The sequence below is a fragment of the Tachyglossus aculeatus genome, chromosome X4 (genome assembly GCF_015852505.1).
Source record: "Tachyglossus aculeatus isolate mTacAcu1 chromosome X4, mTacAcu1.pri, whole genome shotgun sequence".
Lineage (NCBI taxonomy): Eukaryota > Metazoa > Chordata > Mammalia > Monotremata > Tachyglossidae > Tachyglossus > Tachyglossus aculeatus.
In genome coordinates, this window is record NC_052098.1 from 3,336,291 (window position 1) to 3,354,327 (window position 18,037).

General features: G+C 46.1%; 1 protein-coding gene across 4 annotated transcripts in view; it reads left to right on the forward strand.

Annotated features, from left to right (window-relative positions):
* The window catches only part of RASEF (RAS and EF-hand domain containing), an 82,104-nt gene that overhangs the window by 47,996 nt on the left and 16,071 nt on the right, over positions 1-18,037 (forward strand). For 2 of the 4 annotated variants that reach the window (XM_038769906.1, XM_038769908.1), the window contains 6 exons: positions 237-328; positions 4,484-4,718; positions 8,672-8,818; positions 8,936-9,083; positions 11,277-11,358; positions 15,395-15,509. In XM_038769906.1, coding sequence (XP_038625834.1) covers positions 237-328; positions 4,484-4,718; positions 8,672-8,818; positions 8,936-9,083; positions 11,277-11,358; positions 15,395-15,509 — 819 coding nt within the window. The remainder of the gene's footprint in view (positions 1-236; positions 329-4,483; positions 4,719-8,671; positions 8,819-8,935; positions 9,084-11,276; positions 11,359-15,394; positions 15,510-18,037) is intronic. The other 2 variants (XM_038769907.1, XM_038769909.1) reach the window with 2 other exon arrangements.

Here is an 18,037-nt window from a genome sequence, read left to right on the forward strand (position 1 = left end):
ACTGAGGCACAGAGAAGTGAAGTGACTTGCCCAAGATCACAAAGAGGAGAGGTGTCAGAGTCCACTTTAGAACCCAGATCTTTCTGACTCCCAGGCCTGTGCTGTATCCACTGGGCCATGGTTTAGAGTACTCAGAGTTTCCTTTGAAGTTGTGGAATCTCACTGAATTGTGCTTTTTCAATCAACAGTAGACCGACTGTGACAGGGAATCACAGGCTTGTATGTTTGTATTCCAGCGTGCGAGCAATGTATCTCCAGGGAGCACGATCGCGAGAAACAGTCCCAAATTGCACGGTGGCCATTCCCCTCAAACTCTACGGTATGACAGGTAGGTTCCCATGGTCTTTCTTTATGTTTCAGTCCTTCATATTTATTGAGCACAGTGCTCTGCACACAGTAAGCGCTCAATAAATCCAATTGAATGAATGAATGAGCACTTACTGTGTGCAAAGCGCTTAGTGTATTGCAGGGCACTGCACTAAGCACTTGGGAGAGTACAGTAGAGGAGGTAGCCATGGTGTCTGCCCTCCAGAAGCTTCCAAACTACCGTGTGCAGAGCACTGTACTAAGCCCTTAGAGTGCATTAAAGTAGGTAGACATGATCTCTGCCCTCAAGGAGCTTCTGATGTAGTGGTTTTTGAATTGTAGACCACTTGTATTTGAGAAGCAAAATACTTCACCTAAGAAATAGAAAGCTGGAATAATAATGGAGTTAAGGAATGTGTTCTCTTCTACCTCTACCTCCCAAAGTTCTAGAGAGTAGGAGAATTTAATAAGGTGGATCAGTTTGTAATAGGGCTTTTCTCCTGTGAAGCAGAAAATTTTGTGAGTTCTTTTTGTTCTTTGAAGCATTCATGAGGCTCTCATTTGCAGAACACGAGGGAGCAACATGATAACACCAACCCCTACTATTTATCTAGCACCTACTGTGTGCACGGCACTACTATAGGTGTAACGCTCGGCATGCTCACGGTTTCCAGATTCAACTCTGCAAGGGATTTTGGCAGGGCTGAGGATTATCCCATCTGTCTTGGCTATGGCTTCAGGACCGCTGGATTCATGTCACTCCCTTTGCCGAGTTCTCCTGCTTAGGTGCCATGAGCAGGCTTCCCTCCGCTTTCCCAAAGCAGGTTTTCTCTCTGGCAGTGGAGTACATGGAATTTGGGTTTTGCTGTGGGATTACCAGCCAACCTAATTGAGGGAGCCAGCTTGCGGAGAGCTAAAAATATCCCCATCTGTCTTGGCTTTTGCTGGTCCTATGGGTACCATTCTTTAGTGGCTCTTTCCCCCACTAGGTTGTAAATTCTTTGAGGGCAGGTGTCACGTGCAGTACGTCTAGTCTACTGTCCCAGGTGTCTAGTATAGTTCTCTGCACCCAGTAGCCGCTCAAGAAATACGATTGAGCGATTGAGGTGGGTTTTTCTTCAGCAGTGTTCCAGGCGGGATGTTGATGATTACCACTTAAATGTATTTTTATTTGTGGGTCATCAGGAGGTAGGAAATGAAGGGATCGGAATATGTTCAGACTGATGTTTGAAGCGCGAGGAAAGGAGAAGGGATGGAAGGTGTGTCATTTCAATGGGAGAAATAAAGAAGTGGAAAGGTTTATGTGATTTCCCGGCACTGGCAGATGCCCCATTAATTTGCCCAAGTAATTGAGCAGCTCCTTCAGCTCTGTGCAAGTGTAATGATTTAGTCTGGAGGGCTATCGACCCAGTAACACTGTGATTACAGTTTTATTTGTCTTTAATCTCACTGCTGTTTGGTGCTAACTACCTGAACTAGAATCCCGGGTATTTTTCATTGTGGGAACCCCTCATGCTCAAATTACCATGGCGGGAGAGAATACATATAAAGAATCAGTGCCTCAGTGGTGATGGTGAAATCGAGATGAAAGCAAGGTGGCCCTAGGCCAAAATGTCTTTTAATCTCATCAGCCAACTTTAGCACTTAGGAATTTATTTATGCCCATAGTAATTGTGGCATTTCTTAAGCACTTACTGTGTGTCAAGCATTGTTGTAAGCGCTGGGGAAGGTACTAATCAGGTCTTCCTCAGCCCCCACATATTTATGTTCATACATTCATTTATTTTGACTACTTTCACCGTAAATATTTTTAGGTTTATCTCCCCACATTAGAGTGGAAGCTCCTCGTGGGCAGGGAATGTGTCACTTCCTTATTCTGTACTTCCCAAGCCCCTAGTATAGTGCACTGCACCAGGTAGTTGTTCAGTAAATAGTACTAAAATATTAACAGTAGCAGGGAGGTTTCAGATGCTCCCGAAAAGGAGTGGCATGCCATCTAGTCACATTCTGTCTCTCCAAGTGTATTGCGGGTCTGAATCATTGTCATCTTCTGCATTTATTCGACACTTATTTTGAGTAACACCCTCCAGTAGATTCGAGAATTACAAGAGCTCTATAGGATAAGTCCCTGTCATGGAGGAGCTTGAGATCAAATGGCAGAGTGGCAAATAAACATTGTTAGCTCAAATGCAGCAGTATAATGGACATTTACTTTACCTACTTTCTGAAGAAACTGTAAAGCACAGAGTTCTTAACAATGTGATAACGGTTGTTTTTGAGATACTGTGATGATTATCACAGGCACAAATACTGGTGATGATGATTCCCTGATAACTCTTATTTATTTGGAGGCAAGCAACTGGAAGTGTTTGGAAGAAATTCTTGGCAATAGAAAGGGTACATCGAGAATATGTACCGCCCAACTTAATAGTAGGCTTGATGTGTGTTTGAATGGTTTGTTGAAGTGTTGAAAATTGAAAATGGTGGGATGTATGCAGGGTGGGGAGGGGTTAGATGGGAGTGAGCTGAGGGGGTCTGGATTATGGGAATGGGGATGAGGGGGGCATGCTGGGGGTGGGGAGGGCAGGGGTGGGACAACCAGAGGGAGGGGACTGAAAGGACACTGGGGGCGGAGGGGTGCAGTGGGTTTCCGAAAGAAAGTCTGGAGCTGCAGCGGCTGATCTGGAGCACTCAGCGACCAACCCAGGCTTCTCTAGTGAGTGGGGGCCCATCAGCTCCCAGCCTGGGGGGTCCCCACAGGGAATGGATGAGCTCTAATGTTTACTCGTTGATGTGCGGTCTTGTTTGTCCTTTCTCCTCAGTGCATTCCCAGGTTCAGGTCAGTGTCCTGCCTCTTTGGCACGGTCTCGGGATCATCTCCATCAATGGTATTTATTGAGCCCTTACTGTGTGCAGAGCACTGGACTAAGTGCTTGGGAGAATTCAATATAACAGAGTTGGCAGACACGCTCCCTGCCCCCAACGAGTTTAGGATCCCGGTTGGTGGAGGGGGTTTGGGGTGGTTGGCCGGCGTCCCTTCTCTTTGGTGGGGGTCTTGGGCCCCTTGAATGTGGAGAGCGTCTCTTTGGAGGCAAATCAGTGATGAGCTGAAAACCTGGGATGCTAACCCCTTGGTTTCACTTTACTGTATCCTGTTTGAATAGTAATTATTGGGAAACAGTGTTTAGTGATTAAATCAGAACTGCGAATCACATTCTTTTTGGTGGTGATTTTATTTACAATTATTGGCCTCATAATTAGCATTGGCCTTACCCCACCTTCTAAATTTGCCTCTGGAGTCACTTCCCCATTCCTCTACCAGGCACAGATTCTAGGACAAACCAAACAGAAAGGGAAAGAAAGGAGAGGCAGATTATGATTCTCATTAGGGCCAACCTTAATTTCACTTGTGTCTTGTGCACATGGGCTGGTACTTATTTTCATGGGTAGATTGAAGATTTAGTTGAGAAGCCATTGTTTATATGAACATGGCTTTTTAAAAACTTGACTTTTTATTCATTTGGGTGTCTATGGGGCAATAGCTTGCTCTGGTACACAATGTTGAAATCTGATGATGATGATTATGGTATTTATTTAGCCCTTACTATGAACAAGCACTGTGCTAAGTTCTGGGGTAGATCCAAGGCAGTCAGGTTGGACTGTGTCCCTGGCCCACAAGGGCTCAGAGTCTAAGTGGAAGGGAGTAGGATTTAATCCCCATTTTACAGTTGAGAAAACTGAGGCCTAGTGAAGTGACTTGCCGAAGGTCACACAGCAGATAAGTGGTGGAGCTGGGATTAGAATAGAACCCAGATCCTCTGACTCCCAGGTCCCTGCTCTTTCCACTAGGCCAGACTAATAATAATTATAATAATAATGATGGTATTTGTTAAGTGCTTACTATGTGCCAGGCACTAGTCTAAGTGCTGGGGTAGATACAAGATAATCGGGTTGGACACTGTCCCTGTCCCACATAGAGCTCACAATCTTAATCCCCATTTTACAGATGAGGGAATTGAGGCCCAGAGAAATTAAGTGACTTGCCCAAGGTCACACAGCAGGTGGCAGACTAGTTCACAGGCTGGGCAAAGCAGTCATTATCCTGGAATTTGGGTGATGCTTAGAACCCTCAACTAAAGTGTTTTGTGTCTTCCCCCTGAACCCCTTTTCTCTTCAGGTCATCGCGGTCATCTTATGTGGATGAGGATTGTGATTCTTTGGCTCTGTGTGATCCCATGCAACGGATTAACTGTGAGGTGGATAGTCTGCCTGAAAGCTGCTTTGACAGTGGCCTGTCTACTTTCAGAGATTCCAACGAATATGACTCTGAGATTGAATACAAGCCCCCAAAGAGTTTCCAGCCACCCCAGAGTGCTCAAGAGAGTGTGACCGGAGATGCGTCTGATACAGATGTAAGTGCCAGCACTTGCTGATTTTGAGAAGGGGGCGGGGAGGGGAGGGCATTGCTTGGAGAAGCAGCATGGCATAGTGGATAGAGCACGGGCCTGGGAATCAGAAGGTCATGGGTTTTAATCCCGGCTCTGTCACTTGTCTGCTGTGTCACCTTGGGCAAGTCACTTCACTTCTCTGGGTCTCAGTTACCTCATCTGTAAAATGGGAATTGAGACCGTGAGCCCCATGTGGGACTGTGTTCAACCCAATTTACTTGCATCCACCCTAGCGCTTAGAACAGTGCCTCACACATAGTAAGTGCTTAACAAATATCATAATTATTATTATTAGAAATCTGTTTTCAATCAATCATGTTTATTGAGTGCTTATTATGTACAGAGCGCTGTACTAAGTGCCTGGGAGAGAGCAATTCAACCGAGTCAGTAGACATGTTCCCTGCCCATAGCGAGATTTCGGTCTAGTTTTCCTGCTTGAAACTGGTCTTGGCCAGGAGTTCAGAGTATATTGGGATCGGAAATGTTAAACGTAATGAATAGACATGGAAAATATCTCTTAAGAGTAAGGTGGAAAAGCCCACACTTCATTGTTGAGAAACCCTCTTCATCTACATTGAGGGTTATTGATGTAAATATCACAGTTGTGAGCTGTCAGGCAGCAACTAACTTGATTCTATCCAAATGATGGGGAGGGTCTGGAATGGATCAGTGAAATCCCCAAATAATCCAAAACCTTGTTTTCACCAGTGGTTTTCCTCCCTTCCCTGATAAAGCTGTTGGGTTTGAATAAAAAAAAAATGTATTTGTTAAAAGCTTACTATGTATTAAGCATTGTACTAAGTGCTAGGCTAGGTACAAGTTAACAGGTCAGACACAGTTCCTGTCTCACATTGGGCTTACAGTCTAAGGAGAAGGGAGAACAGAACCCATTTTACAGTTGAGAAAGCTGAAGCACAGAGAAGTGACTTGCCCAAGGACACACTGCAGGCAAGTGGCGGAGTTGAGTACAGAGCCCACATCTTCTGACTCCCGGGCCTGTGTTTTATCCACTGGCCATGCTACCCCAATTTCCATTTCCAAGAATTTCTATTTCTTGCTCATATCTTTTGGTGGAATGGTTGAATTTTGGTGGAATCAATGGTTCCCCGGATTAGATGCCTGGGAAGACCCATTTCTACCAATGAGTACTGATGTGAAAGCATTAAGAAGACAAGAACATGCTCAGTGCTATTTCTATGTCAGATTATGGTCCATCCAGCCCAGGGTTCTGTCTCTGTGGCAAAAGGATGCTCGTAGGAAACGTTTGATGGTGCTGTCCTGGACAGCCATCCTCATGGCTTGGGATGACCCATCTAACTTGCCTGTTTCCTGTGGTAACCTATTCTGACTGGCTTATCATGAATTTGCCCAAATCCTTTTGGTTTTGGATTATTTGGGGATTTCACTGATCCATTCCAGACCCTCCCCATCATTTGGATATAATCAAGTTAGTTGCTGCCTGACAGCTCACAACTGTGATATTTACATCAATAACCCTCAATGTAGATGAAGAGGGTTTCTCAACAATGAAGTGTGGGCTTTTCCACCTTACTTAAGAGATATTTTCCATGTCTATTCATTATGTTTAACATTTCCGATCCCAATATACTCTGAACTCCTGGCCAAGACCAGTTTCAAGCAGGAAAACTAGACCAAAAGCTTATATTTTCATGTAAATGTGGAAGCAAAAGTGCTATGAGCTATTATTTCAAGTCTAGCTTCCGATTAGAGTTAACTTATATTTTCATGTAAGAATTGAAGACATCGTTTTTAAATGACTTTTTCTATGAAGTGGGTAGAGGAGAGTGTTTTTAAGTTTTGTAGAATGCTAACTTGATATGGATTTGCCCCCTTTATTCACCCCACCCTCAGCCCCACAGAACTTACATGCACATCCATAATTTATTTATATTAATGCCTGTCTCCCTCTCTAGACTGAAAGCTCCTTGCGGGCAGGGAACGTCTACCAATCCTGTTGTATTGGAGTCTCCCAAACGCGCTGTACAGTGGTATGCTCAATAAATACAATCGATTGATTGATAAGTCTGCATTTGGCACAGCTTTAAACGCTAAAAGGTAGGACTGGGAAAGAATAAAATGATTGGCTGATAAAACCGGGACAAGTTAAGCAAACTCTGTCTCCCAAGTTTTGTGGTAAATTGGCGAGGCACGAAGCTCCTTAGGATGGTGTGAGGTTTGATTATCAGAATGGTGTGTCCTCATGGGTCAGGAAACTATTGACACTTAGAGATGGTCCATCTGCTCATATTGTGCAGTGTAGACCCAGCTTCCAGTATGGTTTCAGTTGGATCATACCCTTGCCTGCTGTGTGACCTTGGGCAGGCAACGTCACTCCTTTGTGCCTCTGTTCCCGCAACTGTAAAATGGGGATTCAAACCTGTTGTCCTTCCTATTTAGTCTGTGAACTCCATGTGGGACCTGATTATTTTATACCTATCTCAGCACTTAGTAATAATAATAATAATGGCATTTATTAAGCGCTTACTATGTGCAAAGCACTGTTCTAAGTGCTGGGGAGGTTACAAGGTGATCAGGTTGTCCCACGGTGGGGCTCACAGTCTTAATCCCCATTTTCCAGATGAGGGAACTGAGGCCCAGAGAAGTGAAGTGGCTTGCCCAGAGTCACACAGCTGACAAGTGGCGGAGCTGGAATTTGAACCCATGACCTCTGACTTAGTACAGTGGTTGACACATAGTAAAGACTTAAATGCCACAGTTCAAATAATATTATTATTATTAATAATAATAATGGTATCTATTAAATGATTACTGTGTGCCAAGCAGCATACTAAACCCTGGGGTAGATACAAGATAATCAGGTGCCATGTGGGGCTCTCAGTCTAAGTTGAAGGGAAAATAGGTATTCATTCATTCAGTCATATTTATTGAGCGCTTACTGTGTGCAGTGCACTGTACTAAGCGCTTGGGAAGTACAAGTCGGCAACAGATAGAGATGGTCCCTGCCCAACAACGGGCTCACAGTCTAGAAGGGGGAGACAGACAACAAAACAAAACAAAACATGTAGACAGGTGTCAAAACTGTCAGAATAAATAGAATTATAGCTATATGCACAACATTAACAAAATAAATAGAATAGTAAATATGTACAAGTAAAATAGAGTAATAAATCTGTACAAATATTTTCAAGTGCTGTGGGGAGGGGAAGGAGGTAGGGCAGAGGTGGGGGATGGGGAGGAGGAAAGGAAAAAGGGGGTTCAGTCTGGGATGGCCTCTTGGAGGAGGAGAGCTCTCAGTAGGGCCTTGAAGGGAGGAAGAGAGCTAGTTTGGTGGATGTGTGGAGGGAGGGCATTCCAGACCAGAGGTAGGACATGGGCCAGGGGTCGACGGCGGGACAGGCGAGAATGAGGCACAGTGAGGAGGTTAGCGGCAGAAGAGCGGAGGGTACAGGCTGGGCTGCAGAAGGAGAGAAGGGAGGTGATGTAGGAGAGGGCGAGGTGATGGAAAGCCTTGAAGCCAAGAGTGAGGAGTTTTTGCTTGATTTGTAGGTTGAGAGGCAACCACTGGAGATTTTTGAGGAGGGGAGTGACACGCCCAGAGCGTTTCTGTGCAAATATAATCCGGGCAGCAGAGTGAAGTATAGACTGAAACTGGGAGAGACAGGAGGATGGGAGATCAGAGAGAAGGCTTGTATTGTATCCTCAATTCACATATGAGGAAACAGGCACAGAGAAGTTAAGTGACTTTCCCAAGGCCATGTAGCTGGCAAACAGCAGAGCCAGGATTAGAACCCAGGTCCTCTGACACCCGTGCCTGTTCTCTTTCTGCTAGACCACACAATATCACTGTTATTCTTGATGTTCTTCCTTTCAACCCTCAAATTTTCTGTAAAAGTGTGTTATGAGAAGTTAAAAATGGTGGTTCTTTTTGTTGGTAGGTTCCAGAGATAAGAGATGAAGAGGCTTATGGTTCCGATAATACCGTTATCCAGAATCTGAACTCACCTACAACTCTATTAGACTGGAAACCCAAAGGATGCTTCGGATCTTCAACCAGGAAACCCATCTCAGCACTCTCTTCCCAGGTAGTATGTATTTTAAATATGTTTACCTGCTCTTAGACTATTACTGTTTCTTATAGGTTACGAGGTTTGAAGGAACAAATTTCATCTGATTTTGTTTGGGGTGGGGGTTTCTTACAGTCAGATCCAGTGGATGGTTCCCCCAAATATCCTAGCTCAGAGAAGGCGTTCAAGATTGTTCTTGCTGGAGATGCTGCAGTTGGAAAATCCAGTTTTCTCATGAGACTTTGTAAGAATGAATTTCGAGGGAACACCAGCGCCACCCTGGGTATGTTTTAATCAATTAGTGGTATTTATTGAGCACTTACGGTGGGCATAATAGTGGACTAAGTACTTGGGAAAGTACAATCCAACAGAATTGGTAGACGGGATCCCTACCCATAAGGAGCTTACAGTCTAGTCTATACCCCAAGTTGGTTATGTCCAAGAAGTAGAGGAGTGGTGGCCTTGCCCACCTCTGGGGCTTGGTCTTCAAGGGGAAACCTAGGCGAGTGTATTGGAATAGAACTGGGAGAATTTGAACAACCGTGGACCAGGTGTTTTTGTTTCCCGATTGATGCACTGAGGAAAGATGGTGAGACCATCTGGCAAATCTGTTTCATTTTGTTAGAAGTGGTGTGAACATGATAGATCATCTGCATCACAGTAAAGATCTTCATCAATTAATCATTTATTGAACGTTTATCATGGGCAGAGCACTATACTAAGCACTTGGGAGTGTACAATACAACAGAGTTGCTAGACAGGTTCCCTGCTCACAAGGAGATTACAGTCTAGAGCTCAGTCACTTAGAGTTATCTATCTGTCACTCCATGTTTTTTCCCCAGTAGACGCTCTACTTATTTTTCATTGCTTAGTGAAAACCCATGTACTGAAATCTTATTTCATGTGTTAGCTGGGATGATGGGAAATATGTAAGCTCCCTTTCTTTCTTTTCCTCTATTCCCTGGCCTCTATGCCTAAAGCCCATTATAATAGAACATACGATTGAGCTGGATGAATTGGTGCTTGGCCTGTTTTTGTCTTGTGGTGATGCTGCTGCCATTTGCTACCTTTCGCCCAGAGATGTAGCGAAGTAGCGTGGCTTAGTGGAAAGAGCAAGGGCTTGGGAGTCAGAGGGTGTGGGTTCTTATCCCAGCTCCACCATTTGTCAGCTGTGTGACTTCGGGCAAGTCACATAATTTCTCTGTGCCTCAGTTACCTCATCTGTAAAATGTGTCCCCACTTGGGACAACCTGATGACCTTGTATCTTCCTCAGTGCTTAGAACAGTGCTTGGCACATAGTAAGTGCTTAACAAATGCCATCATTATTATTGTTATTATTATTAGATGTAGGTTAGAGAACATAGGGACCACAGCTCACTCCCAATCAGGCATCTTTAATTTCACTCCTTCCCAGGAGTGCTCAGCACATGGCCACCCGCCAATCCACATACTGAGCGCAGACTGTCTACCGGGGGGCGGGGGAGCAGTTTCAACACATCCTTTCATTGCATAAGCCCACCCCTAACTGACACAGTCAGCTCCCCTTGGCCCTCCCCAAGATGCCCACGGAAACGAACCCTCAGTCGCTGTGCTGTCAGGCTACATGGCTTCTCGTTGAAGGTTGAGCAGGAAGTTGGCCTCTCTCGGTCTCCGGTGGTACCCCTTCATCGCTCTCAGTCCCTCCTCCATCGGTCCATTGAACTCCACGTCAAGACCCGATCCACCATCTTGGAAACACTTGGCCTAGAGGGTGTGGGGGGAAGTATTCATTCATTCAATCGTATTTATTGAGCGCTTACTGTCTGTAGAGCACTGTACTAAGCACTTGGGAAGTACAAGTCGGCGACATATAGAGACGGTCCCTACCCAACAACGGGTTCACAGTCTAGAAGCAGGAGGCAGCCCCAAGATACCCAGGCATAGGGGAAACCCGGGGTGTTAGGGTTAATCCCGAGCTGTGACAGGGCAAGGGGTTGAAGGATGGAGCCGGGCCCTAGGACAAATAGGGGGTAGGGACCCCTGCAGCAGGCACGGAGAACTCTCCTGAACATCGCGGTGGCTGTCGCAAGTGGTGGTAGCTCAGGCCTTCGGCTCACACTGCAGGCAAGAGGGGATGCAGTAGGGGGAGGGTCGGCGTCAGCAGGTCGGAGCCCCCTCATCTGCACGGCGGGGCCCACCTCGGATGGTGGGGATGACAGTGTGGCTGGAATCTCCCCACACAGCGGAGCTCAACCCAGGCCACGGTTTGGGGCTGGGGAGGGAAGGAGTTGGTGGGGGGGAGGGGGGAACATCACTGCACCCCGAGGCTCCATGGTAGAAGCAGCCCGGGGCTCACCTCTCTGCCGTGGAGCCCAAACCTGAAGGAGGGCCAGGAGAACAATGTCGTTTGTAGGAAATCTCGTTGATGTGGAGTTTAAAAGCTGATCGAACAGTAATAGGGACTGGCTCTTCCGGTTCTTTATGTTTCTTGAAAAGGAGTTGACTTTCAAATGAAGACTCTGGTTGTGGATGGAGAACCTACCGTGCTACAGCTCTGGGACACGGCTGGTCAGGAAAGGTAAGTATATTTTATGCTTTGACTATTGCATCAGTCTCCTCTCAGAACCCTCTGCCTCCCACTTCTTCCTCTCTGGTCGATATTTTGTTGCTCGTGTTCTTTTTCTAAAACTTGGTTTTGCGCACGTCTGCCCACTCCTCGAAAACCTCCGTGGCTGTCTAGTCTTCTCCTCAGCAAACTTCAGACCAGAGGCTTTAAGGTAATCAGCTTCCCCCTCACTCCCATCCCCAATTTTCTTCACTCTTCTCCCCAACATTCCAGTCCACTCCCTTCATTCTTCTCATGTCAACATTTCTCGTTCCCGTTCTCTTGCCACCGACCTCTCGTTCACGCCCTCCCTTTCGACTGGAACGCCTCCCCCTTCATATCCAGCAGACCAGTGCTCTCCTCACTAAAGCCCTTCTGAAATCACATTTTCTCCCAGAGGCTGTCCTTGATTAATTCTCATTTCCCCACCCTATTTCTCCACCCCTTTCCCTAACTTATACGTAAGTGCTTCGAGGTCACCTAAACACTGGGATATTAACACATCCCTATTTCCCTTTATATCTTTTTTTATACCCTTTTGTTTCCTTCTCCCTGGAATTTTTTTTAATGTCTGTCTCCTCAGGTAGATGGTGAGCTCCTTGAGGGCAGAGATCATGTCTCCTAACTATAATAGGAGTAGTGATAATGATGGCATTTGTTAAGCGCATACTATGTGCAAAGCACTGTTCTAAGTGCTGGGGGAGATACAAGGTGATCAGGTTGTCCCGTGTGGAGCTCACAGTCTTAATCCCCATTTTACAGATGAGGTAACTGAGGGCCAGAGAAGTTAAGTGACTTGCCTAAAGTCACATAGTTGACAAGTGGTAGAGCTGGGATTTGAACCCATGACCTCTGACTCCAAAGCCCATGCTCTTTCCACTGAGCCATGCTGCTTCTCTGAATATAGCACTCCCAAGCACGTAGAACAGGGTTCTCCCCAGAGAAAGCATCAATGAATACTACTGATGAATTCATCCAGATATATGATTTTTTACCACAGTTAGTTTTTCTCTGCACCTTGATCTTCCTTTCCCACCTCCCTTTCTTGTCTTTTTACTCCACTCCAGCAATCCCGAGCATATCTATTGCTAATTTATTCATTCATTCATTGTCATATTTATTGAGTGCTTACCGTGTGCAGTGCACTGTACTAAGCGCTTGGGAAGTACAAGTCGGCAACGTATAGAGATGGTCCCTACCCAACAATGGGCTCACAGTCTAGAAGGGGGAGACAGACAACAAAACAAAACATGTAGACAGGTGTCAAAACCGTCTACATTTAATTAATTAAATAGAATTACAGCTATATGCACATCATTAACAAAATAAATAGAGTAGTAAATATGTACAAGTAAAATAAATAGAGTAATAAATCTGTACAAAGGGAGGGATTGGGAGGAGGAGAGGAAAAGGGGGGTTCAGTCTGGGAGGGCCTCCTGGAGGAGGTGAGCTCTCAGGGCTTTGAAGGGAGAAAGAGAGCTAGTTTGGCAGATGTGTGGAGGGAGGGCATTCCAGGCCAGGGGAAGGACGTGGGCCAGGGGTCGATGGCGGACAGGTGAGAACGAGGCACAGTGAGGAGGTTTGCGGCAGAGGAGCGGAGGGTGTGGGCTGGGCTGTAGAAGGAGAGAAGGGAGGTGAGGTAAGAGAGGGCGAGGTGCTGGAGAGCCTTGAAGCCGAGAGTGAGGAGTTTTTGCTTGATTCGTAGGTTGACAGGCACCTACTGGAGATTTTTGAGGAGGGGAGTGACATGCCCACAGTGTTTCTGAACAAAGATAATCCGGGCAGCAAAGTGAAGTATAGACTGAAGCGGGGAGAGACAGGAGGATGGGAGATCAGAGAGGGGGCTGGTGCAGTACTCCAGTTAGGAAAGGATGAAAGATTGAACCAGCAAGGTAGCAGTTTAGATGGAGAGGAGAGGGAGGATCTTGGCAATGTTGTGAAGGTGATACCGGCAGGTTTTGGTGACAGATTGGATGTGTGGGGTGAATGAGAGAGCGGAGTCGAGGATGACACCAAGGTTGCGGGCTTGTGAGACGGGAAGGATGGTAGTGCCATCTACAGTGATGGGAAAGTCAGAGAGAGGACAGGGATTGGGAGGGAAGATAAGGAGCTCAGTCTTGGAAATACTGAGTTTTAGATGGCAGGCAGACATCCAGATGGAGATGTCCTGAAGGCAGGAAGAGATACGAGTCTGGAGGGAGGGAGAGAGAGCAGGGGCGGAGATGTAGATTTGGGTGTCATCAGTGTAGAGGTGATAGTTGAAGCTGTGGGAGCGAATGAGTTCACCCAGGGAGTGAGTGTAGATAGAGAACAGAAGGGGAGTGTAGATAGAGAACAGAAGGGGACCAAGAACTGACCCTTGAGGAACCCCTACAGTAAGGGGATGGGAGAGGGAGGAGGAGCCCGCAAAGGAGACTGAGAATGAACGGCCCTAAAGATAAGAGGAGAACCAGGAGACGACAGAGTCTGTGAAGCCAAGGTTGGATGGCGTGTTGAGGAGAAAGGGGTGGTCCACAGTGTCGAAGGCAGCAGAGAGGTCAGGGAGAATTAGGATAAAGTAGGAGCCATTGGATTTGGGAAGAAGGTGGTCATTGGTGAACTTTGAGAGGGCAGTTTTGGTGGAGTTTAGTTTCAAGAATGTAGTTTCAATTTAGTTTCAAGAAGCTTCTTAATTAAAAGGAAAACTTAACAGAAGTCAGTCAGACACTTGTATTTATTAAGCACTTACTGTGTGCACAGCGCTGTACTAAGCGCTTGGGAGAGTACAATACAACAGTAAACAGAAACATTCCCTGCCCACCAAGAGCTTACAGTCTAGAGGGTGAATCTTCCTAATAAAAGGGTAGGGCTGAGGAGTGCTAAGCTTATGTAGATGAAGAAAGATGCATCTTCCGGGTCTTATCTCTGAAGAAAGTGAACCTGCCAATTAGTCTGTACATCGCAGGTGAAATACTTGTCAGTGTAGACTGGAATCCAAGGCCACAGGCTTAATGGGCATTCATTGTCATTGGAGGAATGGCCTGAGGAGCTTATCCTGGTCATCCTGCTAATAATAGTAATGATAATAATATTGGGGTATTAAAGTGCTCACCATGAAACAAGCACTGTACTTAACGGACATTCATTGCCAAAGAAGGAATGGCCTGAGATGCTTATCCTGGTCATCCTGCTAACAATAATTTTATCATTATTATCATTAATATGTTAAGTAATTCAATTCAATTGGGTTTATTGAGCATTTAATGTGTGCAGCTGTACTAAGCACTTGGAAAGTACAATTCAGCAACAGAGACAGTCCCTGCCCACAACGGGCTCACAGTCTAGAAGAGGGGAGACAGACATCAAAACAAGTAAACAGGCATCAGCAGCATCATTATAGAGTTATAGATATATAGACATAATTAAAAGTACTTACTATGAGTCAAGCCCTGTAATAAGCACTGGAGTAGTTATTAGAAAACCATATCAGACACAGTCCCTATCCCACATGGGGCTCACAATCTAAGTAAAAGGGAGAACAGATATTGAATCCCCATTTTACAAAGGAAGGAGACTGAGGCACAGAGAAGTTAAGTGACTTGCCCAAGGCCACATGGCAGGCAAGTGGCAGAGCTGGGATTAGAACCAAGGTCTTCTGACTCCCAGGCCCAGATACTTTCCACTAGGCCATGTACAAATGTAGCAAAAAATGAAATCCTCAAAAATAGCATGCTTGGAGTGCCTTGGTCCCACTTCTCTGCACTTCAGTCTGGAAGCCAGAGAGATTTTTGCAATCTGGGCACTCTATCTCTGCTTTCCTTAGGAAAGTGGCTAAACCGATTTGGGTCAGTAAAGTACATGTGTAGTAAGGTAACATTGGATTAGTGTGACGAGACTGTCAGCTCATTGTGGGCAGGGAGTGTGTCTAGCAACTCTTTTATATAATACTTTTCCAGGCGTTTAGTACGGTGCTCTGCACACAGTAAGTGCTCAGTAAATACAATCGATTGATTGATTTCTCTTCCTCGAGATTCCGAAGCATTGCCAAGTCCTACTTCAGAAGAGCGGATGGCGTGTTGCTGCTTTATGATGTCACCTGTGAAAAAAGTTTCCTTAACGTGCGAGAATGGGTGGAGATGATTGAGGTAAGAGCCCAAATGCGGAGAGTAAACCGGGTCAGGGGCTCACGGGTGGGTCTGGCTACAGAGGACTCTGCCTGGGTGGGATGGTTGCCAAGGTAGCGGAGCGGCTCGGCCTGGACGATGAGCCTGGGTCAGACACCACCGTTGTGTGAGTTGGCGAGTCCCATTTCCCCATTGAGGTTAACGGCATCTTTCCGGCACAAGGAATGGCCCAACTTAGATGTCACAATGTGTTTTTTTATTTTTCTTAGACAGTCAATTGTTTTTATTAAGTGCTGTATGCAGAGCACTGTACCAAGTGCTTGAGAGAGTACAATATAACAATATAACACACATTCCCTGCCCACAACCAGCTTACAGTCTAGATGGGGAGACAGATATCAATGCAGGTGAATGAAATTACAGATATGTACGTAAGTGCTGTGGGGCAGGAAGGCCCTACTGAGAGCTCACTTCCTCCAGGAGGCCTTCCCAGACTGAGCCCCCGTTTTCCTCTCCCCCCCACCCCCCCCCCACCCTACCTCCTTCCCCTCCCCCTCCCAACAGCACCTGTATATATGTTTGTACAGATTTATTACTCTATTTTACTTGTACATATTTACTATTCTATTTTATTTTGTTAATATGTTTTGTTTTGTTGTCTGTCTCCCCCTTCTAGACTGTGAGCCCTCTGTTGGGTAGGGACTGTCTCTATATGTTGCCAACTTGTACTTCCCAAGCGCTTAGTACAGTGCTCTGCACACAGTAAGCGCTCAATAAATACTATTGAATAAATTGAATGAATGAATGAATGAATGAATGAAAGTATGAATAAAGGGAGCAAGTCAGGGTGACACAGAAGGGAGTGGGAGAAGGGGAAAGGAGAGTTTAGTCAGGGACGGTTACTTGGAGGAGATGTACCTTCGATAAGGCTTTGAAGTAGAGGAGAGTAATAGTGGGCTAGGAATAGGGAGGGTGTTCCAGACCAGAGGCAGGACATGGGCGAGAGGTCAGCGGTGAGCTAGGCAAGATTGAGGTACAGTGAGAAGGTTGGCACTAGAGGAGTGAAGTGTGCAGGCTGGGCTGCAGTAGGAGAGCAGCAAGGTGAAGTAGGAGGGGGAAGGAAAAGTGAGTGAAGCTAATGGTAAGGCATATCTATGTAAGGCATATCTACCCTTGTCTTTAGTTGCACAAAGTCAGAATCAGCAAAAAAACCACTTGTGTTGGTAACACTAGCTTTGCTGAAGTGTCTTCCAAGAGATACTTAATGCCCAGAAGAAAAACCCAGGGGCGGGAGAGGAGGAGATAATTTGTCTAACTTGGGCAGCTGGTCAGTGAGTCGGGCAGCCAATCAGAGAGTCAGGACAGTGCCCTTCTCCTCCCCAGTCCCAGACAGGATGTGGCTCTGATTGGGTTTGGGTAGATGGTCTCCAGCCTTGGGTACCACCCGTTGCCCTTGGGACCATGGGAGGTGATAGACCTCCCTGACTAACCAAACGGAGGCAATGACGCCCCTTGAAGGCAGGGTTTGGGTGGTGAACAGACACCTGCCTGTGGGGGAAGGGTAGGTCAACTCGAGCACTAAAACAGTCCAGATGTCAAATGACCCTGGCGGCTGCCAGAATCTCAGCTGTCGTCATTGGTAAATATTTACCCATTTAAGAAGGTAGAAGAGTTGGCAGTGGCCACATTTCTCCAGTGTTCTTGTAGGAGCTGAAAGTGAATCAGTGGGTGTTCTTCAACCATTCAGGTGGGGATGCAGGCGGAGGAAGGTAGGACGGACTTAGCGCCTGTCAGAAAAATTAGTTGGATCACCAAGGCCATGCCCAATGGGATGCCACTTGCTTATCCATGTCTGGTGCAAGAGTGTTCTGGACAAATTGTCTGGCAAATGCCAAGATATGCAGGCACTAATGTCAGGGCATGAGGCATAGGATTGCATGCTGGCAATGTGTCAGGGTTGCTTTCGCCCAGGTCCTCCAAAATGGGATATAATGGAAGGTAGTAAAGGCCTCTTGATAGCAAAGCATTGGGTAGTGCCCGCATAAAACCAAACCTCCCCAAACACCCTCCTTTTAGCCCTTCAGACTGATCCCTGCCAGAAGGTCGGCCTGCAGTTTCACTCCACGTCCTGCAAGCTGGGAAACCTGAAGTGCTGGGGGTGAGGGGAGCTTGCTGGGTAGTTGGTGGCATTAGACTGTAAACTGGTTGTGGGCAGGGAATGTGTCTGTTATATTGCTATATTGTACTCTCCCAAGCGCTTAGTACAGTGCTCAGAACACAGTAAGTGCTCAATAAAAATGACTGACTGACTAGTATATTGATGTGTCCGTTTCCCCCTTTAGAATGTAAGCTTGTTGTGGGCATCTACCAACTCGTTTGTATTGTACTCTCCCAAGTGCTTAGTACGGTGATCTGCACACAGTAAGTGCTCAGTAAATACTGTTGATTATCATTATTATTATTATTGTAGGTTTTGTTAACTGCTTACTATGTACCAAGTTCTGTATTAAGTAATGGGATAGATACAAGATCATCCGGCCCCATATGGG